This window comes from Bombina bombina, chromosome 2 (genome assembly GCF_027579735.1).
Source record: "Bombina bombina isolate aBomBom1 chromosome 2, aBomBom1.pri, whole genome shotgun sequence".
Lineage (NCBI taxonomy): Eukaryota > Metazoa > Chordata > Amphibia > Anura > Bombinatoridae > Bombina > Bombina bombina.
In genome coordinates, this window is record NC_069500.1 from 964,042,558 (window position 1) to 964,068,259 (window position 25,702).

The following is a 25,702-nucleotide window of genomic DNA, read 5'->3' on the forward strand; positions in this document are numbered from 1 at the left end:
TTGCGGTCGGCAGATTAGGGGTTAATTATTTAGGCAGGTGGCGGCGACGTTGTGAGGGGCAGATTAGGGGTTAATAAATATAATACAGGGGTCGGCGGTGTTAGGGGGAGCAGATTAGGGGTACATAAGGATAACGTAGGTGGCGGTCGGCAGATTAGGGGTTAAAAAATTTATTCAAGTGTCGGCGATGTGGAAGGACCTCGGTTTAGGGGTACATAGGTAGTTTATGGGTGTTAGTGTACTTTAGAGTACAGTAGTTAAGAGCTTTATAAACCGGCGTTAGCCCAGAAAGCTCTTAACTACTGACTTTTTTCCTGCGGCTGGAGTTTTGTCGTTAGATGTCTAACGCTCACTTCAGAAACGACTCTAAATACCGGAGTTAGAAAGATCCCATTGAAAAGATAGGATACGCAATTGACGTAAGGGGATCTGCGGTATGGAAAAGTCGCGGCTGAAAAGTGAGCGTTAGACCCTATTTTGAGTGACTCCAAATACCGGCGGTAGCCTAAAACCAGCGTTAGGAGCCTCTAACGCTGGTTTTCACGGCTAACGCCAAACTCCAAATCTAGGTCTTGGTATGCTTTGCTGAAAAGCAGGTAGATATATGTTAGGCTCAGGGGCATGCACGTGTTGATATATACACTTTTGAGCACTTTTGATAGCAGAAGTGTTTGCACAATATATAAAATTGCAAAAAGCATTGTTGCAACACTGCTGTTATAGAGCACCCAAGAGGTGCACTCTAATGAGACTACCTGGGTATGCTCTTTAACAAAGAGAACAAAGTAAATTTGATAATAGAAGTCATTTGGATTTATTTTTAATTGTATGTTCTAACTATATCATGGAAGAAACATTTCTTCACAGCTGTAGAGTATTAAGAGTCAGATTACAAGTGGCGTGTTAACAGTTTCACGCGAGTAATAAGGGGTATATCGTGGCTGTTTGAACACGTCTGATTTTAAGCTTGTATTACAAGTTCAAAGTAAAGGCGATCACTTGAGCGCAAGTCGCGATTTATGCTAAAATGATTACTGCGTCCTCAAAGATCTGGTTAACTGTTAAGCAAAACAAAACAATATCACAAAACACCAAAAAAAAACATAATTTATGCTTACCTGATAAATTCCTTTCTTCTGTAGTGTGATCAGTCCACGGGTCATCATTACTTCTGGGATATTACTCCTCCCCAACAGGAAGTGCAAGAGGATTCACCCAGCAGAGCTGCATATAGCTCCTTCCCTCTACGTCACTCCCAGTCATTCGACCAAGGACCAACGAGAAAGGAAAAGCCAAGGGTGAAGTGGTGACTGGAGTATAAATTAAAAAATATTTACCTGCCTTAAAAACAGGGCGGGCCGTGGACTGATCACACTACAGAAGAAAGGAATTTATCAGGTAAGCATAAATTATGTTTTCTTCTGTTAAGTGTGATCAGTCCACGGGTCATCATTACTTCTGGGATACCAATACCAAAGCAAAAGTACACGGATGACGGGAGGGATAGGCAGGCTCTTTATACAGAAGGAACCACTGCCTGAAGAACCTTTCTCCCAAAAATAGCCTCCGATGAAGCAAAAGTGTCAAATTTGTAAAATTTGGAAAAAGTATGAAGCGAAGACCAAGTTGCAGCCTTGCAAATCTGCTCAACAGAGGCCTCATTCTTGAAGGCCCAAGTGGAAGCCACAGCTCTAGTAGAATGAGCTGTAATTCTTTCAGGAGGCTGCTGTCCAGCAGTCTCATAAGCTAAACGAATTATGCTACGAAGCCAAAAAGAAAGAGAGGTAGCAGAAGCTTTTTGACCTCTCCTCTGCCCAGAGTAAACGACAAACAGAGAAGACGTTTGTCGAAATTCCTTAGTTGCCTGTAAGTAAAATTTTAGAGCACGGACTACATCCAGGTTGTGCAGTAGACGTTCCTTCTTCGAAGAAGGATTTGGGCACAAAGAAGGAACAACAATCTCTTGATTGATATTCCTGTTAGTCACTACCTTAGGTAAGAACCCAGGTTTAGTACGCATAACTACCTTATCCGAATGAAAAATCAAATAAGGAGAATCACAATGTAAGGCTGATAATTCAGAGACTCTTCGAGCCGAGGAAATAGCCATTAAAAATAGAACTTTCCAAGATAACAACTTTATATCAATGGAATGAAGGGGTTCAAACGGAACGCCCTGTAAAACATTAAGAACAAGGTTTAAACTCCATGGTGGAGCAACAGTTTTAAACACAGGCTTAATCCTGGCCAAAGCCTGACAAAAAGCCTGGACGTCAGGAACTTCTGACAGACGTTTGTGTAACAGAATGGACAGAGCTGAGATCTGTCCCTTTAATGAACTAGCAGATAAACCCTTTTCTAAACCTTCTTGTAGAAAAGACAATATCCTAGGAATCCTAACCTTACTCCAAGAGTAACCTTTGGATTCACACCAATATAGGTATTTACGCCATATCTTATGGTAAATCTTTCTGGTAACAGGCTTCCTAGCCTGTATTAAGGTATCAATAACTGACTCAGAAAACTCACGTCTTGATAAAATCAAGCGTTCAATTTCCAAGCAGTCAGCTTCAGAGAAGTTAGATTTTGATGTTTGAAGGGACCCTGTATCAGAAGGTCCTGTTTCAGAGGTAGAGACCAAGGTGGACAGGATGACATGTCCACCAGGTCTGCATACCAAGTCCTGCGTGGCCACGCAGGTGCTATTAGAATCACTGATGCTCTCTCTTGTTTGATTCTGGCAATCAATCGAGGAAGCATCGGGAAGGGTGGAAACACGTAAGCCATCCTGAAGTCCCAAGGTGCTGTAAGGGCATCTATCAGGACTGCTCCTGGATCCCTGGATCTGGACCCGTAACGAGGAAGCTTGGCGTTCTGTCGAGACGCCATGAGATCTATCTCTGGTTTGCCCCAACGTCGAAGTATTTGGGCAAAGACCTCCGGATGGAGTTCCCACTCCCCCGGATGAAAAGTCTGACGACTTAATAAATCCGCTTCCCAGTTCTCCACTCCCGGGATGTGGATTGCTGACAGGTGGCAAGAGTGAGACTCTGCCCAGCGAATTATCTTTGATACTTCCATCATAGCTAGGGAGCTCCTTGTCCCTCCCTGATGGTTGATGTAAGCTACAGTCGTGATGTTGTCCGACTGAAACCTGATGAACCCCCGAGTTGTCAACTGGGGCCAAGCCAGGAGGGCATTGAGAACTGCTCTCAATTCCAGAATGTTTATTGGCAGGAGACTCTCCTCCTGACTCCATTGTCCCTGAGCCTTCAGAGAATTCCAGACGGCACCCCAACCTAGAAGGCTGGCGTCTGTTGTTACAATTGTCCAGTCTGGTCTGCTGAATGGCATCCCCCTGGACAGATGTGGCCGAGAAAGCCACCATAGAAGAGAATTTCTGGTCTCTTGATCCAGATTCAGAGAAGGGGATAAGTCTGAGTAATCCCCATTCCACTGACTTAGCATGCACAGTTGCAATGGTCTGAGGTGTAAGCGTGCAAAGGGTACTATGTCCATTGCCGCTACCATTAAGCCGATTACCTCCATGCATTGAGCCACTGACGGGTGTTGAATGGAATGAAGGGTGCGGCAAGCACTTTGAAGTCTTGTTAGCCTGTCCTCTGTCAGGTAAATCTTCATTTCTACAGAATCTATCAGAGTCCCCAGGAAGGGAACTCTTGTGAGTGGAACGAGTGAACTTTTCTTTTCGTTCACCTTCCATCCATGTGACCTTAGAAATGCCAGTACTAACTCTGTATGAGACTTGGCAGTTTGAAAGCTTGAAGCTTGTATCAGAATGTCGTCTAGGTATGGAGCTACCGAGATTCCCCGCGGTCTTAGTACCGCCAGAAGAGCACCCAGAACCTTTGTGAAGATTCTTGGAGCTGTAGCCAATCCGAATGGAAGAGCCACAAACTGGTAATGCCTGTCTAGGAAGGCAAACCTTAGGTACCGGTAATGATCTTTGGGAATCGGTATGTGAAGGTAAGCATCTTTTAAATCTACAGTGGTCATGTACTGACCCTCTTGGATCATAGGTAAAATTGTCCGAATAGTCTCCATCTTGAACGATGGAACTCTTAGGAATTTGTTTAGGATCTTTAAGTCCAGGATTGGTCTGAAAGTTCCCTCTTTTTTGGGAACCACAAACAGATTTGAGTAAAACCCCTGTCCCTGTTCCGATCGTGGAACTGGATGGATTACTCCCATTAACAAGAGCTCTTGTACGCAGCGTAGAAACGCCTCTTTCTTTGTCTGGATTGTTGACAACCTTGACAGATGAAATCTCTCTCTTGGAGGAGAGTATTTGAAGTCCAGAAGGTATCCCTGAGATATTATCTCTAGCGCCCAGGGATCCTGAACATCTCTTGCCCAAGCCTGGGCGAAGAGAGAAAGTCTGCCCCCCACTAGATCCGATCCCGGATCGGGGGCCCTCAATTCATGCTGTTTTAGGGGCAGCAGCAGGTTTCCTGGTCTGCTTGCCCTTGTTCCAGGACTGGTTAGGTTTCCAGCCTTGTCTGTAGCGAGCAACAGCTCCTTCCTGTTTTGGTGCAGAGGAAGTTGATGCTGCTCCTGCTTTGAAATTACGAAAGGAACGAAAACTAGACTGTCTAGTCTTGGCTTTGGCTTTGTCCTGAGGCAGGGCATGGCCTTTACCTCCTGTAATGTCAGCGATAATCTCTTTCAACCCGGGCCCGAATAAGGTCTGCCCTTTGAAAGGTATATTAAGCAATTTAGACTTAGAAGTAACATCAGCTGACCAGGATTTTAGCCACAGCGCCCTGCGTGCCTGAATGGCGAATCCTGAATTCTTCGCCGTAAGTTTAGTAAGATGTACTACGGCCTCCGAAATGAATGAATTAGCTAGTTTAAGGACTCTAAGCCTGTCCGTAATGTCGTCCAGAGTAGCTGAACCAATGTTCTCTTCCAGAGACTCAATCCAGAATGCCGCTGCAGCCGTGATCGGCGCAATGCATGCAAGGGGTTGCAATATAAAACCTTGTTGAACAAACATTTTCTTAAGGTAACCCTCTAACTTTTTATCCATTGGATCTGAAAAAGCACAGCTATCCTCCACCGGGATAGTGGTACGCTTAGCTAAAGTAGAAACTGCTCCCTCCACCTTAGGGACCGTTTGCCATAAGTCCCTTGTGGTGGCGTCTATTGGAAACATTTTTCTAAATATCGGAGGGGGTGAGAACGGCACACCGGGTCTATCCCACTCCTTAGTAACAATTTCAGTAAGTCTCTTAGGTATAGGAAAAACCTCAGTACTCGTCGGTACCGCAAAATATTTATCCAACCTACACATTTTCTCTGGTATTGCAACTGTGTTACAATCATTCAGAGCCGCTAACACCTCCCCTAGTAATACACGGAGTTTTTCCAGTTTAAATTTAAAATTTGAAATATCTGAATCCAGTCTGTTTGGATCAGAACCGTCACCCACAGAATGAAGTTCTCCGTCCTCATGTTCTGCCACCTGTGACGCAGTGTCTGACATGGCCCTAATATTATCAGCGCACTCTGTTCTCACCCCAGAGTGATCACGCTTACCTCTTAGTTCTGGTAATTTAGCCAAAACCTCAGTCATAACAGTAGCCATATCCTGTAATGTGATTTGTAATGGCCGCCCAGATGTACTCGGCGCTACAATATCACGCACCTCCCTCTGAGCGGGAGATGCAGGTACTGACACGTGAGGCGAGTTAGTCGGCATAACTCTCCCCTCGTTGTTTGGTGAAATTTGTTCAATTTGTACAGATTGACTTTTATTTAAAGTAGCATCAATACAGTTAGTACATAAATTTCTATTGGGCTCCACTTTGGCATTGCAACAAATGACACAGGTATCATCCTCTGAATCAGACATGTTTAACACACTAGCAAATAAACTTGCAACTTGGAAATACAATTCAATTAGAATAATATTAAAAACGTACTGTGCCTTTAAGAAGCACAGAAGATCTATGACAGTTGAAAATTAATAAATTGAAACAGTTATAGCCTCAATCCTTGTAAACAACACAACTTTAGCAAAGGTTTAATCCCATTAGCAAAGATAACAAATTCTGAAAGCAGGAAACAAATTACAGAATAAACGTTTTTTATCTCAGTCAACTATAATTCTCACAGCTCTGCTGAGAGAAATTACCTCCCTCAAAATAAGTTTTGAAGACCCCTGAGCTCTGTAGAGATGAACCGGATCATGCAGGAAATACAATGAGTTGCTGACTGAAATATCTGATGCGTAGCAAAAGCGCCAAAAAACGGCCCCTCCCCCTCACACACAGTAGTGAGAGAGAACAGAAACTGTCAGAAAAAAGATTAAGCAACTGCCAAGTGGAAAAATAGTGCCCAAACATTTATTCACTCAGTACCTCAGCAAATGAAAACGATTTTACATTCCAGCAAAAACGTTAAACATAATTTCTAGTTATTAAACAGCTTTATGTATTTCTTACAGTGTAATTCTAGTGAAGTACCATTCCCCAGAATACTGAAGTGTAAAGTATACATACATGACATTATATCGGTATGGCAGGATTTTCTCATCAATTCCATTGTCAGAAAATAAAAAGCTGCTACATACCTCTATGCAGATTCATCTGCCCGCTGTCCCCTGATCTGAAGTTTACCTCTCCTCAGATGGCCGAGAAACAGCAATATGATCTTAACTACTCAGGCTAAAATCATAGCAAAAACTCTGGTAGATTCTTCTTCAAACTCTGCCAGAGAGATAATAACACACTCCGGTGCTATTTTAAAATAACAAACTTTTGATTGAAGATATAAAACTAAGTATAATCACCATAGTCCTCTCACACCTCCTATCTAGTCGTTGGGTGCAAGAGAATGACTGGGAGTGACGTAGAGGGGAGGAGCTATATGCAGCTCTGCTGGGTGAATCCTCTTGCACTTCCTGTTGGGGAGGAGTAATATCCCAGAAGTAATGATGACCCGTGGACTGATCACACTTAACAGAAGAAATACATTGCAACGTACAGTTACACTCATAATAGCACTAACCGATAAAAATCATTTTAAAAAAAATATTGCACACAAAAGTTATAAAGGCTCAAAGATATAAGGTCTCAGGGGTTAGGGAAAAAAGTACTACGAAGGGCTTTAACATTGAGATACATACACTGTGTGCAGAATTATTAGGCAAATGAGTATTTTGACCACATCATCCTCTTTATGCATGTTGTCTTACTCCAAGCTGTATAGGCTCGAAAGCCTACTACCAATTAAGCATTTTAGGTGATGTGCCTCTCTGTAATGAGAAGGGGTGTGGTCTAATGACATCAACACCCTATATCAGGTGTGCATAATTATTAGGCAACTTCCTTTCCTTTGGCAAAATGGGTCAAAAGAAGGACTTGACAGGCTCAGAAAAGTAAAAAATAGTGAGATATCTCGCAGAGGGATGCAGCTCTTAAAATTGCAAAGCTTCTGAAGAGTGATCATCGAACAATCAAGCGTTTCATTCAAAATAGTCAACAGGGTGGCAAGAAGCGTGTGGAAAAACCAAGGCACAAAATAACTGCCCATGAACTGAGAAAAGTCAAGCGTGCAGCTGCCAAGATGCCACTTGCCACCAGTTTGGCCATATTTCAGAGCTGCAACATCACTGGAGTGCCCAAAAGCACAAGGTGTACAATACTCAGAGACATGGCCAAGGTAAGAAAGGCTGAAAGACGACCACCACTGAACAAGACACACAAGCTGAAACGTCAAGACTGGGCCAAGAAATATCTCAAGACTGATTTTTCTAAGGTTTTATGGACTGATGAAATGAGATTGAGTCTTGATGGGCCAGATGGATGGGCCCGTGGCTGGATTGGTAAAGGGCAGAGAGCTCCAGTCCGACTCAGACGCCAGCAAGGTGGAGGTGGAGTACTGGTTTGGGCTGGTATCATCAAAGATGAGCTTGTGGGGCCTTTTCGGGTTGAGGATGGAGTCAAGCTCAACTCCCGGTCCTACTGCCAGTTTCTGGAAGACACCTTCTTCAAGCAGTGGTACAGGAAGAAGTCTGCATCCTTCAAGAAAAACATGATTTTCATGCAGGACAATGCTCCATCACACACGTCCAAGTACTCCACAGCGTGGCTGGCAAGAAAGGGTATAAAAGAAGAAAATTTAATGACATGGCCTCCTTGTTCACCTGATCTGAACCCCATTGAGAACCTGTGGTCCATCATCAAATGTGAGATTTACAAGGAGGGAAAACAGTACACCTCTCTGAACAGTGTCTGGGAGGCTGTGGTTGCTGCTGCACGCAATGTTGATGGTGAACAGATGAAAACACTGACAGAATCCATGGATGGCAGGCTTTTGAGTGTCCTTGCAAAGAAAGGTGGCTATATTGGTCACTGATTTGTTTTTGTTTTGTTTTTGAATGTCAGAAATGTATATTTGTGAATGTTGAGATGTTATATTGGTTTCACTGGTAAAAATAAATAATTGAAATGGGTATATATTTGTTTTTTGTTAAGTTGCCTAATAATTATGCACAGTAATAGTCACCTGCACACACAGGTATCCCCCTAAAATAGCTATAACTAAAAACAAACTAAAAACTACTTCCAAAACTATTCAGCTTTGATATTAATGAGTTTTATGGGTTCATTGAGAACATGGTTGTTGTTCAATAATAAAATTAATCCTCAAAAATACAACTTGCCTAATAATTCTGCACTCCCTGTACATATACGTCTCTAAACATGTATATGTATGTGTGTGTGTGTATATATATATATATATAAAGAGAGAGAGACGCACTCTGCTGAGACAAAAGCTAGAATAACTTAAGTGCCACTCAGGGTGCATTTTAGCACACTATGCCCCTTCACAGAGAAAAAATATTCTGTAGCATATCAGTCTAACCTTGCCCAATGACAGTCCAGTGCTGAAATACCAGCCAATTCTTCTCTGAACAAGAGAAACAACAACCCCAAACAATCGCTTCGGTCTTCTGTGGGCCTTGTCAGTGAGGTCTAGTTGCATCTCTCTAAGAGCATGTGTGCATATGTATTTTTGCATTTATATGTATGTATATATGTACAAACATATAAATACATATGTATGACATATATATAAGTGCATTGGAGCCCTTTGCAGCCAAGTAGCTGAAAACATGTAAAATCATATTTATGCACTATTTATATTTAATAAAGTGTTATCGTGTGTATTTACTGTAAACGTTTCACATTCCAAAGTTCTTCACATAAGGGAATATGTTCTATGTATTTTTAAATAGATATTCCTATATATATCTGTATATATCTATACCTATATAATCATGTATTATACATAGGTATAAATATTTATTTGTGAAATATATATATATATATATATATATATATATATATATATACATATATATATATACTGTACATATATATATATATATATGTCTCTTACAAGTTTTATATCGTATTATTTCAATTAAATGTACCCATGGACAGCACTGCAGAATATGTTGGCGCTTCAAAAATAAAGTATAATAATAATTAAAAAAAATAATAAATAGAATTCTGCTATGTGAAGATCATTTGCATGTGAAATATTCATATTTCCATGTCAGGTTAGCACACTTGAGAATATGCGATCGTGTTTGTACACTAGCAGGGTGCTCCATTGACGTGTATGGTGGAATAGGTTATTGTACATGAGATACTGTAAGTTCTGCTTTTTACACACGTCAGGTTAGTATGCTAGCAAAAACAGTTTACTTTCAACTCATAATACCAGCACAACCCAACGCATGCAAATAGCTTACCCACTCGACCAGGAACATTGAATAGCGCTCCATTTGGAATCTAGCCCTAAATGTACTGGAACTTGTTTAACATCTATAATGAAAATGTAAGCAAATAGTTATTGACCTTTGTGTGTTTAGAGAGAGTGAGATAAGATAGCAAGGTCCACTCTTTCTGCAGGGTCAGTGCATTAAAAGGGGCATGTCCTTGAGAGCAAAGGGTGGTGGTGTCAATAAGAAAAAAACAGCTATATTAAATATAAAAAATAAAACTAAATTTCCAATAATCTAATATTTTGCAGCTGGTATAAAAAGTAATTGAAAAACGTAAGAGGAAATACATTTCACAGTACAGTATCCTTTTAAAATAAAAGCTCTTTTTGCTTTTATTTTTTAAACAATTTTCATTTTTTTTCCTTAGGTGTTTATTAACCCCTGCAAGAAAGGACCAGGGAAGCATGTTCAGGATATGACCAATGAGTGATGGATCAGTATATCATCTCCTGATTGGCTCACCTGCCATGAGCTACTCATGAGTAACAAAACAAATAAAGGAAATTGTATACAAAAATGTGCTCTTATGAAACAAAAGCATTTTTTTTCTATTAGAACTTCAGTTTAATTTCCCAAAATTCTGTCACATAATAAAGACCATAATAATTTTCATTTAATTCAAGAATGTGACAACTTTAAATGCAGTATGAAGCCGTGCTTCATAAAAATATCAGACAATCTATAGGTGATAGGGTACTGGTGACAGGTGAGGTCTTTCCAAAAGTTTAACCGTACGGTTCACCTTTGATCCTAGTCCCACCATGTATATTTTAAACAACTGAGCAGTCATTTTACCCCTTGGTTGCCAGTAAAATACATTTCAATAATTTTACATTTTTAGATACCGGTAACACACATACACATTAGTAATTTGACCCCTTGCCTGCCAAGAGAACACTCATCAATGAATTAACACCCCATGGCTGCCTGTAACATATATAATAGAAAATGCAAAGGCAATTCTTTTTGGGTGATATTTGAAAAGCATAGAGGCATAGGAGGCATTTAGCAGACACTTAGAAGACCTTATAAATACTGGAAATGTAAGTGTTCCATATTTTTTATATATTTTACTGGACAGCCTGCTAAAATACTGGACTTTCTGGAAGAGTGGAATGCTATTTTTTTTATTGCTCCTCTAAATCAGTGGTTCCCAAATTAGCAGTAGGATTACAGGGGGGGCACTAATAGGCATAAAAGGGGGACACTGGAATTACCATAGGGGCAGTAGTATAAATAAGTAGAAGAGAATGCTAGTGGGCCCCTCCAAGTATAATTATTGTAATGTGTTGTGTTTTGTCCTAATTGTGCAAAGGAAAACAACGTTCTTGCTTTGTATATGACGTTTTACTGTTCTTTGCCTTCAAGGTAAGGTAAGGTTCTTATGCCACTTTACAGATCATTAGTTAGGACTCATCTTGAGCAATGTGTGCAGTTCTGGAGGCCATATCCTCAGAAGGATAGAAACAAACTGGAATCTGTGCAAAGGAGGGCTACTAAAATGGTACATGGTCTAAATAAAAAAAACTTACCAGGAAAGGCCCAGTGACCTAAATATGTAAAACTTTGAGCAGAGAAGGGAAAGAGGTGATATGATAGCAACTTTATGGTATATTAAAGGGCTTAGCAAAGCTGACGCTGGGAGTATTTTACATAAAATTAAAAATTCAAGAACAAGGGGTCATGATCTCAAGCTGAATGGAATTATAATCAGCAGTAATTTGCGGAAGCACTTCTTTATAGAGGTAGTAATGACAAACACTGTGGGGGACTTCTAAGAACGCCTGGAATGAGCATAAGGCTATCCTACAATCCTACAAAGGGCAATGCCCATACAAATGCCTCTTTAGGGGCAATGGGTAGCTTAGGTTTTTTTAGAGTTAGGTTTCTATTTTGGGGGGTTGTTTGTGTGATGGGTTTTACTGTTGAGGGGGCTTTGTATTTTTTTTTACAAGTAAAAGAGCTGTTTAACTTAGGGCAAAGCCCTACAAAAGGCCGTTTTAAGGGCTATTGGTAGTTTATTGTAGGCTAGGGGGTGTTTTTATTTTGGGGGAGATTTTTTTATTTTTATAGGGCTATTAGATTAGGTGTAATTGTTTTTCTTTTTGATAATTTCGTTTATTATTTTTTGTAAGCTTAGAGTTTTTTATTTTTCGTAATTTAGTGTTTATTATTTTTTGTAATTTTTAGATGTTTTTAATTTTTTTCATGGTGTTAGGTCTTTTTGAAATTTGTAATTTAGATTTTTTAATTGGTAGTATTTTTTTATTTTATTAGAATAGTAATGTTAGGTTAATTTTTATTTTACAGGTAAGTTTTTATTTATTTTAAGATAGTTATATTGTCATTTTAATTTAAAGTAATGGGGTGTTTATGGGTTAATAGTTTCATTTAGTGTTTTGCAATGTGGGGGGCTGGCGGTTTAGGGGTTTATTTAGTAGCAGCGATGTGGAGGGGCAGAGGTTTAGGGTTTAATAGGTGTATTTAGTGGCGGCGATGTGGGAGGCCGGAGGTTTAGGGGTAAATAGGTTTATTTAGTGGCGGCGATGTGGGAGGCTGGAGGTTTAGGGGTTAATAACTCTATTATAGTGTTGCCGATGTCAGGGAGCAGCAGATTAGGGGTTAATAGCTTTGTTATAGTGCCGGCAATGTCAGGGAGTTGCGGAATAGGGGTTAATAACTTTATTATAGTGTTGGCGATGTCAGGGAGCGGCGGAATAGGGGTTAATAACTTTATTTAGGTGTCGGCGATGTCAGGAGTGGCAGAATAGGGGTTAATAACTTTTATTAGTGTCGGCGATGTCGTGGGCGGCAGATTGGGGGTTTTTAGACTTGGGGTTTATGTTAGGGTGTTAGGTTTAAACGTAACTTTTTTTTCCCCATAGACATCAATAGGGTTGCGTTATTAAATCCTTCACAATCCTGCACATGTGGTATCTGGTAATTATTAAATACTGGTATCAGAGGAACAAAGATAAGACAGTGTTGAAACAATTTAAATTTTAATATGTTTATGGTAGTTGTTACTCCTTAAGCTTACATTGTGTTATTATATTTATTAAGAGTTGTGCACTGCTCAGACCCCTTTTAAGACATCTGCTACATATCCTCTCTGCCACCTTAAATCTTACAGACACTAATCATAATAAGTTTGGGAACCACTGGTCTAAATATATGTTTTGATTTGAATTTTATCAAGAATTTCAAGAGAAACCGACAGATTGGGGGAGTGAAATGCGTCAGCTGGGCTGTTCTCTTCGCTGTTGAAGGTGTTTGTTCCAACATTCTGTTTTTAGATAGAGTAAAAAGGATACATTTTACTTTTTAAGTGCTGCCGTTTTTTTATTACAGCCGCAGCTTTTCTTTGATATAAAGCAGCACTACCAGAATAAATTTATTAGGCATGTGCATTCATTTCATAACGAATGTAAAAATTAACAAAACAAGTATATTTGTCTCATTAAAACTAAAGAATGCAGCATGAAATTTAAAGAAAGCAAAGTAATAATGCTGAATTCAGCGGTATTCATTAGTTTTCCTTTAAATATTTAAAAATATTTACCTAAGCGTGTGGAGAGCCGCACTAACTCTGCTTTACAGAGCCCCGGCCACGCTAACAGGGGGATTAGCTTGTGGCTCCCAGAACCTGCACTAAAGGAGAAGGTCATTTTCCCATGTAGCAGTGGAACATGTACATTAGTTTAACAAAAATGAATGTAAATGTTCCACGACTGGTCGGTATTCGTTTAATTTAAAACAAGAAGAATACCGAACAGCACAGGTGCTGAATATTCAAAATACAAAGTATTTTGAATATTTGAAGCGAAAGATTAAGCCAAACGGAAAATTTTGCCTGTGCACATGTCTAATTTTTATTATGATCTTTTGAAGTGAAGGATAAAGAAAACTAGTCGTTATGTCCCCCTTATTTAATATTTAGTGCACAAGTGAAATTGCCCCTCACAGGTAAATTATAGAGATATTTATCAACAACTGATTATTAATAAGAAACAACTTACATTTGTAGGCAGATAATAGGCAGGACCCAAAGTGTTGTCCCTTTCAGGTGGAAGTTGTTTTATAAGAGAACCGTCTGATGTCTCCTCATAACCATATGACTGTCCAGATGTAGGAATAGAGGGAGCAGCTGCTATAGGATGCTTTTTGACATTGCTAAGTACTCTCTGTAGAAACAATAAAAACAGATTTGTTTGTTTTTTTCATGAAATTGTAACAGTTTACTAAAAACCTGAAATATAAAGCAGTTTTGAAATATGAAAGTAAACTTCTGTCAACAACAAAAAAAAAGGCCTCAATTGGCACTACTATTGAGTTACGTTTTCATCTAACCTTAAACAAAAGGAAATAGAGGAAGCTTTCTTACTAAACAAGAATAATAGTCTATATGAAGAAATAATATACTTCAATTTAAATAGACACAAATCCAGTTCCAGGAAAAAATAAAAATAAATAAACTTGATACTAAATTTACACATTCTGTAAAAAAATTAAATAAAAGCTATTCTAATACAGATATTTGAAAAATCAAACCCCCTTTACCCTAACTTAGCTTACTCATCCACCACCACCAATGTTTACTCTGTTCCTGAACAGTAGTGCTGCAGCCAATCAGTACTTGTAACACTCGCTTCTACAGAGGGTAAAGATGCGCTGGCATGCTGTCTTCTCTCTTCCTCTGCTGAAATATTGGGTCTTGCCGGTCAAGACCTGAAACTTCAACAGAGACGGAGGGCAGGCAACGTGACTGTGCTCCATTACTCTCTATAGATCTAGTGTTCTAACTTCCATTAGCAATATGCTCCATGAAGAGAATAAGCAGTAGCGGGAGGGTGGGGAGGAGAAAGAGTAAGGTCAGTGAAGGTAAAGGGGTTTGATTTTCCCATCCTTTGTATTACTATTATTTTGATTTCTTTCAGCATGTGTAAGGAACGTATTGGATCTATTTATATGCTAGTGTTCATGGGACTGGTTTTCTATCCATTTAGATATAAATTATAAATTACAGATAGTAACAAAATAAATGCTTACTTTCTGAAGTTTCTGTGCATTATTGCTCTGAGAATTATGGTTATCTACATTACTCCCAACCAACAGATCATAGGTCCCAGGTCCAGGTAGAGATGAAACAGATTCTCGAAAACGTTTATCTCTGTTCTGGAGAGACCGTCCTCCTTTCACTTTCTCCTATAAAATAAAACACATGGTTGCTCTGAAAATGTTAATTATACCGAAGAATATGAACAGAACAGCAATAACAAAGAATAATCAACAAACAGTGAAATGAATGCATAAAGGCTTTCAACTGTAGCAGAGCATATAAAGGCAAGCTGCTACTAAGTTTGTAATCATTAAAATAATTTTAATTTCCAGTATAATAGAATTATGCAATCCAATGCATTGTTAAAATGATAATTATTTATATAGAGGTTTCAGTGGGACTATTTACCAATGCTTTTCATAGATGAAGAATGAATATAAAGTAGGTTATTATGATCCATCACAAAATCTTCTTAATTAATTTATAACAGAAAAACAATTATATTTTTCCCATTTTGGCTGGAATATGTTTAATAAAGTTTGTGACATATTTTACTGATTAGATACATTTCCTAATTAGAAATGCCTAGACCTGGGACCTCTCAAATGTTTTTGTGTAGCTTTAAACACCACTGAACAGAAAATATTTGTCATTTGTTGGCAAAAAACAGTTCTGTACTTTCCAATTTACTTCTATCGTGAAAATGACTTTGTTCTCATGGTATTCTTTGTTGAAAATCAGGTTATACTCAGGAGCCCACTACAGCAGCAGTTTTAAGAGAAGACTATTAGCAATCTTATACATTGTGTAAACACTGGTCATTAATGGTCAGTATTACTATTATTATCGTCAAGCCATTAAATGAGTATTATTTTAAAAGGCCAGAAAACTTTTTAATTACAAATAGTCTTTTTGTGATAGTTTATGTTTTCTTCATTTTTTTTTCTCTTTTTTATTTTTTTTCCTTTTTTTTCCACATTCATTCAGGATATATATTTCACAATTGGATTTACATTGGTTTCAGAAGGATAATTATTTTTGGGTTCCTCAGACTTATGGGGCGTGATCCGATATAGATTGTAGTTTGCGGCGCAATCGAGGGAACCCCCGCCGCCCGTAGTTTCAGCTCGCAACTCAAGCTATCCCATATACGGCACCGTCAGATGCTAAAGTGCCGTAAGTCGGATAAACCAGCGATGTCCAGAAATCTGCGTAAGTACAAATTTCTGGAGTCGCCAGTGACTTACAGCACTTTAGAAACTGCTGGCGCCTACAAAACCTGACTAAGTTATAAAATCTCCCGTACTGTCTAACACGCCTCCCAAACATAGCCCGACACATTAGGGGGTAGTTAATGTAGGTGGCGGTGGGGTCCAGGAGCGGCGGTTTAGGGGTTAATAACTTTATTAGGTGCGGCGGGGTCCGGAAGCCGCGGTTTAGGGGTTAATACATTTATTATTAGGAGAGTGAGGGGGGATAGCGGATAGAGGGGTATACGTGTCGGGCTATGTTTGGGAGGCGTGTTAGACAGTACGGGAGATTTTATAACTTAGTCAGGTTTTGTAGGCGCCGGCAGTTTCTAAAGTGCCGTAAGTCACTGGCGACTCCAGAAATTTGTACTTACGCAGATTTCTGGACATCGCTGGTTTATCCGACTTACGGCACTTTAGCATCTGACGGTGCCGTATATGGGATAGCTCGAGTTGCGAGCTGAAACTACGGGCGGCGGGGGTTCACTCGATTGCGCCGCAAACTACAATCTATATCGGATCACGCCCCATAAGTCTGAGGAACCCAAAAATAATTATCCTTCTGAAACCAATGTAAATCCAATTGTGAAATATATATCCTGAATGAATGTGGAAAAAAAGGAAAAAAAATAAAAAAGAGAAAAAAAAATGAAGAAAACATAAACTATCACAAAAAGACTATTCGTAAACCGCTTGCCCCCTACATCGCAAAACAATAAATTAAACTATTAACCCCTAAACCTAACACCCCCTAACTTTAAATTAAAATTACAATATAACTATATTTAAATAAATAAAAACTTACCTGTGAAATAAAAATACACCTAACATTTAACTATAAATTAACCTAACATTACTATTCTAATAAAATAAAAAAATACCAATTAAAAATAAATAAATTACAAGTTAAAAAAACCTAACACTACGAAAAAAATTGAAAACCTAAATTACAAATTTTAAAAAAAAATAATCCTACGAAAAATTTTAAAAACATCTAAGATTACAGAAAATAATAAACACTAAAATTAAAAAAAATTAAAAACAATTACACCTAATCTAATAGCCCTATAAAAAATACCCCCCCCAAAAAAACACCCCCTAACCTACAATAAACTACCAATAGTTCTTAAAATGGTATTTTGTAGGGCATTGCCCTAAGTTAAACAGCTCTTTTATCTGTAACAAAATACAAAGTCCCCCCAACAGTAAAACTCACCACCCAACCAACCCCCCAAAATAAAAAACCTAACTCTAAAAAAAACCTTAGCTACCCATTGCCCCTAAAGGGGCATTTGTATGGGCATTGCCCTTAAAAGGACATTCAGCTCTTTTTCACTGCCCTTAAAAGGCCGTTCAGCTCTTTTACACTTTGCCCAAAATCCTAATCTGGAGATAAAAAACACCCCAAAAAATAAAAAAAAATACCTTACACTAACCCCAGAATATCTACTCATGGTTCCTGAAGTCCGGACATCAATCTCCATCCAGACGGCAAGAAGTCTGTGTCCAGGCGGCGAGAAGTCTTCATCCAGGCAGCGACATCTTCATCCATTGCGGGGGCATCTTCTCTCTTCATCCCGGCGGCGCAGAGCGGAGCTATCCTGGACTGGCGATGACATCCTGCACGGAGCGTCCTCTTCATAAAGTCACCGCCGTACACTAAAGTTGAATGCAAGATACCCGTTTCAAAATATCGTACCCTGCATTCCTATTGGCTGATTTGATTCTTCAAATTCAAATCAGCCAATAGGATGAGAGCTTCTGAAATCCTATTGGCTGTTCAAAACAGCCAATAGGATAAGACCTACTGAAATCCTATTAAGGGCAATGCCCATACAAATGCCCCTTTAGGGGCAATGGGTAGCTTAGGTTTTTTTAGAGTTAGGTTTTTTTATTTTGGGGGGTTGGTTGGGTGGTGGACTTTGTATTTTTTGCCAGGTTAAAGAGCTGTTTAACTTAGGGCAATGCCCTACAAAAGGCCCTTTTAAAGGGGATTGGTAGTTTATTGTAGGTTAGGGGATGTTAGGTTTTTTAATATACAGAAGAGAGTGGTAGCTGTGAACATTGCTGAACAGGGTAACACTAAATTATTATTATTATAATAGGAAGGCTGATAAAAAACATGCACAATACAAAATACAACCCACAACACAATATGCACTGGGAAATGTGTATGCTCATAAATGGTGGCACATCACTAAATTGTTATTATAGGAAGGCTTATAAATAACATGCACAAAACAAAATACAAGCCACAACACAGTATGCACTGGGAAATATGAATGTACATGAATTGTGGCACACCAGAATAAGTAGTGCTCAAAATATTACAATAAAATACAAAGAGAGAATCAGTAAAATAATACAATCCACATGGTATAAAATAGTATAGGTAGGCGTAGCCGTGCAGGGAGATGGCTGTATAGTTGTGAAGCTCCGTAGCCTTTCCTACTCAATCGGCCCCCTAACAGCTCAAAATTGGGTGAATAAATTGGCTAGCTCGACTGAATATCCCAGGAACAGGTCGGCAAGTGATCTGTTATGGCAAATTGCTGATTAGTGCAGAGCACGGCACGAAAATATGATCTAAGGTCGCCATCTTTAACTGCGGCCTACATCTTATCAGCCCTCACAAACCTGCAATTAGGTGGATCAACTTGCCACCTCATCAGTCCCTATTACCGGCTGGGAGACACATCGCTACTCACAAAGGGACAACATCTTTCAGGGTGAGTTCATGCGATAAGGCAATACATACCTCAGCAACCGCATGGTCAAATATAACAGCAATACATCTCCTAAATGAGAAACAAAACGGTCATGCTGACCTTACTAACATCATGAACTCACCTTTTCTACTGAGCCACATAGACTACTATCTCTAGCGATCCCTAAGCCACCATGTCATTCAGTCCTCCTTACAGGGATATTAACCATTCCTACTGTAGCAGATTATACCAATAAATAAAGGAACAGTATAAGTAGGGAAAGTGAGACCAGTCAAAACTTTAAATATAGAACTCTACCTCGAGCTAAAAATCAATGCTCAGGTGAATGCAAAACCTTATATGAAGTGTGCAGCCCCTTAAACTAATTATATATTCACAATATAAAGTTAGATAGAATAACAACCATAATTAGGCTGTTATTAAGAAAGACAGGGATTTCAGCACAACCTTTTTTGAAATATAAATGCTAAGCAAGTGCAAAGCTCCACATTCAGCGGTATGTGAAAACTATTCTCATCATCCACAGACCCACAGTGGCTAAATTTATTAAACAAGACACATGAACCAAAATAAAGAGGTGCTTATAGACGTAATGCTTGAAACAGTCTTTGCTGTCAAAATTTATTTTATATTATGCATTAGGATTGCTGAAAAAGTTGAAAAATGTAGAGGGTAAGAACTGACAACACCTCCACTAGAGGGTGGTTACGTACAGGATGTAAAATTAGCCACCATAGTGATCCTTGATGATCTATGTCATTAGAGTAAAGGGTGTTAGAAACCTTAAACAAGCAGCATAAAAATATATAGAATATATTGAACAACTAAATCATACGTAATGGAGCTATAAAGTAGCTCTTAGTATTGTGCACAATACGTTATTTAGTAGATATATTTATGCAGTCATACCTTAGTATTATGACAAAAAACAGAGTAGACTATGGGGGATGAGAAACAACTCCAGTATCAGCGGGCACCACCAATATAATAAGAGGTCTCTGGTGTCATGAAAATTTGTTCTGGATCTATATTTAACAACCCCAGGATACAGTCTAACTGTGTTCTAACAGCTTAGTTTTGGACAAACAGTTATCTTAATACTGATATTGTAGCAAGACAATAAAGGACTATGGGGGTGAAAAAAGCAACTCCAGTATTCAGCGGACACCACCAGTATAGTAATAGGTATCAGGTGTCATGAATATAAAGGTATCTGGATCTATGTTTAACAGCCCCAGAACAAGTCGTTTTGTCTTTTACAGCTTATATTAAGAACTTGGTAACATCATACATTGTCATATAATATACATCATACAATATCAGAAATTATGTGGTTGCACACAAGTTGTTGTTATCTTAAAGTAGTGTATATGTAACACTAGCAGACAGTCTTAGATACATCCAGATGATCAGTGCCGTATCTTGATTTAGTACATCAAACACCCTCAGAAATCCGGTTATAGTAACGGGCTGGAGTATCAAAGTTATAAAGTCGGCTTATTATACAACCGTATTTTTTCAGCAAACAGGCTTCTCAATTCCGTTGTTTAAGCAAGCTGGATCAGCATCTTTGGTTCACCACCAAACCGGCATAATCAGCGAGGACGCCACAGCGGTCTGTCAAGCAAACACGTCCACTTCGTACGTCACTGCTGACGCACGTTTCACCCCCCACGTGACCGCAAAGATCACAGGGGTTTCCTCAGGGCAATAATATACAATAAATAAAGGAACCTGTGTATCTTATACACCTTCAGAGACTAAACGAGCTACCATGCAAGCAAGGGCTAGCTAACACAGATAGTATAAAGCTCACAGAGTAACACAGGACCTGACAAATTATCATACTTGCGGAAGTACCAGAAGCAAGTAAAATAACAAAACTTTCATATGAATATTAAGGTCAGGGTACCAAATATAAAGCGTGCACAGAAAGAACATCTTACTATCCGATAAAAGTAACTTGCTTAAATATCCAAATAAAATACCCCACTTCTTCTCTGCTTATGGCAGTCAGGAAATCTAACAGACAGACCAGAAACTGATAACTCCAAAGACACCATCGGTAAGTTCCTTCTTCTCCCTACAAGAACAAGAACCACATCTAACATTAAAAGGTAAAAAAAAATCTGACAACATGGCAACTCAAGCTTCTGCAATACTACCCCAATCCTCTCTTGAACAGCTAACACAAATTCAGAGCACAATAGCTGCTGTCCCATCAAAATCAGACATTGCTGATATAAAATACTTCATAAAGTCAGAACTATCTTCTATACGAAAAGATATTAATGATTTGGGATCCAGGATTGAATGTCTGGAAGAATGCCAAGAAAACCTGGAATCAATAGTCAGTAATAACACTCAACACCTCAACTGTTAAGATTCTGTGATTCAGGACCTACAATTGAAAGTGGAAGACCTTGATAACCGGAATCGGCGCAGCAACCTAAGGATAAGCATAACCACATACCTCTTGCATCTCTTTAAACATCTAGTCCCCTCGCTGGAACTAATGGACTATTCTCAAGAAAGAGCCCATAGAGCCTTTCACCCGAGACCTAATCTGGAAAACCCCCCAAGGGACATTATCATGAAATTTGCTTTCTACCAACATAAGGAAGCCATTTGGAAACAGGCAAGATCACAAGGTTCCGTATCCTTCCAAGGACAGACTCTCCAAATCTTCCAGGCTTTATGTCCAACGACAAATGAAAAGAGACGATCTCTCAAATTTATAACCACTATTCTACAAGAAAACTAAATAAGATAAAGATGGGGGTTCCCATTTAGCCTTCTAATTCAAAAAGATGGAAAAACTTTTGTATACAAAACCCTGCAAAACCTTGAGACCTTTTCTAAAGGTCTCAACTTGATTTTTCCACAACCTCAGCAACAGAGGCAAGACACCCGCAATACAACCTTGGAAGTCCTTCAAAAACAGCATGACTCACAATGGACTCTAGTCTCAAAAAGAAAAACTAAGGACCCTCCAATTAAATGAAGAGACATGTAGCTTAATCTGAGATGAGCCTTTGGCTGAGAAAGCAGTTATCCAAGTAAAAGCATGTTGTATTTTCAATTTTTATGTAAAATGCTGTGAATGTTTATATAGAGTTATGCCTTAAGTTGTTAAAAATTATGGTCAATGTAACTATTTGTTAGTGGTATGGATAACAGCCGACAATGAGGAGCAAGAGATACAGGTTTCCAGAATCTTGCTACTCTAGTAACATCTTTCCTAACTTACACAACCTGAAAAGATTATCAAGTCAGCTCAGCCTGTAACTGGGTGTGGGCACTATTAGAACTACTACACATATTACCACATGTTGGATTAATAATATATCTCAGTGGGAAATAGCCAAACTAATTTAAACTAATAAGAAAATAATGTCATAAAAATTGGCAAAAATAGTATAGAAATAAGATATACAATTCAATCTAGCCAAAAGTTTAATAATAAACTATAATGACTGTTATATTACAGCCTATAAATGTGACAAGATAAGGGACCCGATGTTACATAAGTTTACTGTTTTTCTTTTATTCTATTTTATTCTATTTTTATTGGTTGCTTTTTATTATATGTATAATTTGTTCACCTTCAATAATACACAAGTTCAAAATTGTTATTGATTCTGTTTGTCGCTTGGTGGGCCTGGCTGCGCTGGCGGGGGGCCAACAACACCAATGTACAATCCAATAAGCAAATTACTCAACACTTGGACTGGTGGTTGGGGGTTCCATGTCGGGGCAGTCATGCTGATGCATTTCATTATTTAAAATAGTCTAGAGTGCAGTGGGTTTGTTGGAAATGAATACACTCTTGTTTGCATATCACAACAGGCTGTCAATTACTATAAGCAAATAAATAATGGAATTGTTGGGCATATCAGCCTGGTTATTTTATTCACCCTTTAATATTTTAATAAGAGCCATAGAGTGGAAAACGCATCCTCATGGAAGTCACTCTTGACAAATTTAATGTTATTGTTTTATATTAAATGTTTTACATCTGATTCTCTCCTTTCTTACTGCTCTACTTGTTCAGGATTATCACATCACAGACAAAAATACCCATACATCTGCCCGGTGCTATATACATGTCAGTACTACCGATATTACCCAATAATCTACCCTTTCATGGCTAATTCTCAACAAAACCACAAGCCATTATATTTCATAAGAATTCAGTCAATTAACACCAAAGGACTTAAAATCCCATCTTAAAGATCTCAAGCATTGAGAGACTTCAACATACACAAAACAAACTTAGCATTTGTCCAAGAAACTCATTTTATCAAAAGCAGGGAACCATTAACCTTCATAATCAAATTTGGCACATGTTATTATGCCTCCCACCCTAAATCCAAAAAACATGGGGTTGGGATTTAAATTAGGAAAAAAATCCCATTCACAGCACTTAAAACAATTAAGGATAGAGAGGGTAGATATATTATACTGGTAGGCCTACTTTATGGCCGTCCGGTTACATTGGTTTCCATATACTCTCTGAAGTCCAAACAATCAAACTTTATTAAAATAGTAACTAATCTAATTTTGGAACACCAAAAAGGAACTCTAATAATTTGTGGAGATCCGAATATGCCTCTAAATCTCCTGCTAGACTGCTGGTCCACATACTTTTCTATTCCAATCTCACATATTAACCACACTAACGCTTACCTTAAAAAGCTAGTTGTTCATGATCTCTGGAGGGTTTCTAACCCAGAGAAAAGAGACTATACATTCTATTCATACCCTCAAAAACTCTATACCAGAATAGATTATATCTTTACTGATGTCACGGCCTATCATTATTTCACTCTTCACAAATATCCCCCCTTACCTGGTCAGATCACACATCAGTTTTAAGTACATTAACTTGGCCAACCAAACCGATTCAAAATTATATATAGAGATTACATGAGCATCTACTTTCAGACCCCTCTGTGTCCCAACAGCTCTCACAATCCATCACAGAATACTTTACCCTCAACACCACTCCAGACCTATCCCCAATCAAATATCTGGGAAGCCCACAAATGCGTGATAAGAGGGGAATTCATAGGCATTAAATCATCTATATTAAAAAGAAAACACGCATACTTATCATCCTTGCTTGTTAACATAAAATCACTAGAACAACGGCATAAAAAATCCCCTTCTAGCCACTCCCTACTAATTGCACTACAATTGGAACAAGAAAAACTAGCGTCTTATTACAACAAAGAACACAAAAGACAAACATTAAGACTGCAACAAACTCATTACGAAGGACGTAATAAATCAGGCAGATCCCAAGCAAGATATTTAAAGCAAAAAGCACATCATCACACAAATCATATATCTTACGCATAAAAGATGACCAGAATGTAGAACATTTCTCCTCCAAATCCAAAACCTTCAGAGGACACTATCAAAAACTATATAACTTGAATAGTCCATCCAGCCTAACACCCCTAGAACAAGAAACAAAAACTAATGCAATAGCCACATTTCTATCATCCCTTCATCTCCCCCAAATTTCCTCCCTCCATAAAGAACAACTAGAAGAACCCATAACATCAGAGGAAATTAAATCAGTTATTAAAGACCTTCGAACTGGCAAGGCATCGGGTCCTGATGGATTTAGTAACAGATACTACAAACAATTTCAAGAGGAATTAATACCTCAACTTATGCATTTTTTTAATTACATTGACAAATCCAAATCACTATCCCCTAGTTCATTAGAGGCTCACAAATTTTTCTACTGCCAAAATCTAACAAACCTTTAGATCACCCATCACATTATAGACCAATTTCCCTCTTAAACTCTGATGTCAAAATTTACGCGAAGGTGCTAGCAAACCACATGAATTACATGCTACCAGATATCATCCATCAGGACCAGGTGGAATTTATCCCAAAACATGAAGCTAAAGACAACACGGTCAGGGCCTTCAACCGTATTCACTTTGCACAAGACAGAGAAATCCCAGGCATCCTACTGTCTATAGATGCAGAAAAGGCCTTTGACCGTGTTGACTGGGTATTCTTACATTTTACGTTGGAATACATGGACTTTGGACCTAGAATGCTGGACAGAATTTTTTCCCTTTATTCCCAACCTAACGCTAAATTGTTAATAAATGGAACCCTATCAAACCCCTTTGCAATAACTAATGGTACCGGCAAGGTTGCCCCCTTTCCCCTCTTCTATTTGAGTGTGTCATTGAAACCATTACAACTAAGATAAGACAAAATCCTCATATAAAAGTGACACAAGTGGGTTCGCAATCATATGTCATGTCCCTTTTTGCGGATGATATTCTATTCTCACTCACCAACCCAGAAAAAACTGTCTAATTTTCAGATCAATTCTGCAAAATCTGAGGTGCTAAACATTAATCTAGATAAACCTACCCTACTTAAAGTTAAAAAAAATTACCCCTTTCACATGGTGCAAACATACACTTCACTACCTAGGTATAGACTTGGCAAAAACAGTGGAAGAAACTTTTGCAAAAAACTATGAACCGATCATAAAAACTATTATCAGAGACCTTTCTTCTTGGCTATCAAAAAGACTATCATGGTCAGGCAAAATAAATATCCTCAAAATGAACATATTTCCGAGATTATTGTATATCCTTCAATCATTACCAATTCCACTACCCAAAGCCTATATCCCAAGTATATAAAAAGCGTTCAGTGACTTTGTCTGGAATAGAAAACCACCTAGAATCAACAATGTCATTATGCAAAAACCTAAATTTCAAGGTGGGTTAGGAATCCCCAATATAACACTATACAGACAAGCCATCTTTTTGCAAAGAATAGTAGACTGGCATGTACA

The 25,702-nt window shown here is 38.6% G+C and overlaps 1 protein-coding gene across 1 annotated transcript in view; it reads right to left on the reverse strand.

Moving 5' to 3' along the window:
* STPG2 (sperm tail PG-rich repeat containing 2) overlaps positions 1 to 25,702 on the reverse strand; it is an 829,206-nt gene that overhangs the window by 784,087 nt on the left and 19,417 nt on the right. Inside the window, exons 3-4 of the mRNA XM_053700173.1 lie at positions 14,866 to 15,025; positions 13,840 to 14,000 (exon numbers count right to left, since the gene is read on the reverse strand). Coding sequence (XP_053556148.1) covers positions 13,840 to 14,000; positions 14,866 to 15,025 — 321 coding nt within the window. The remainder of the gene's footprint in view (positions 1 to 13,839; positions 14,001 to 14,865; positions 15,026 to 25,702) is intronic.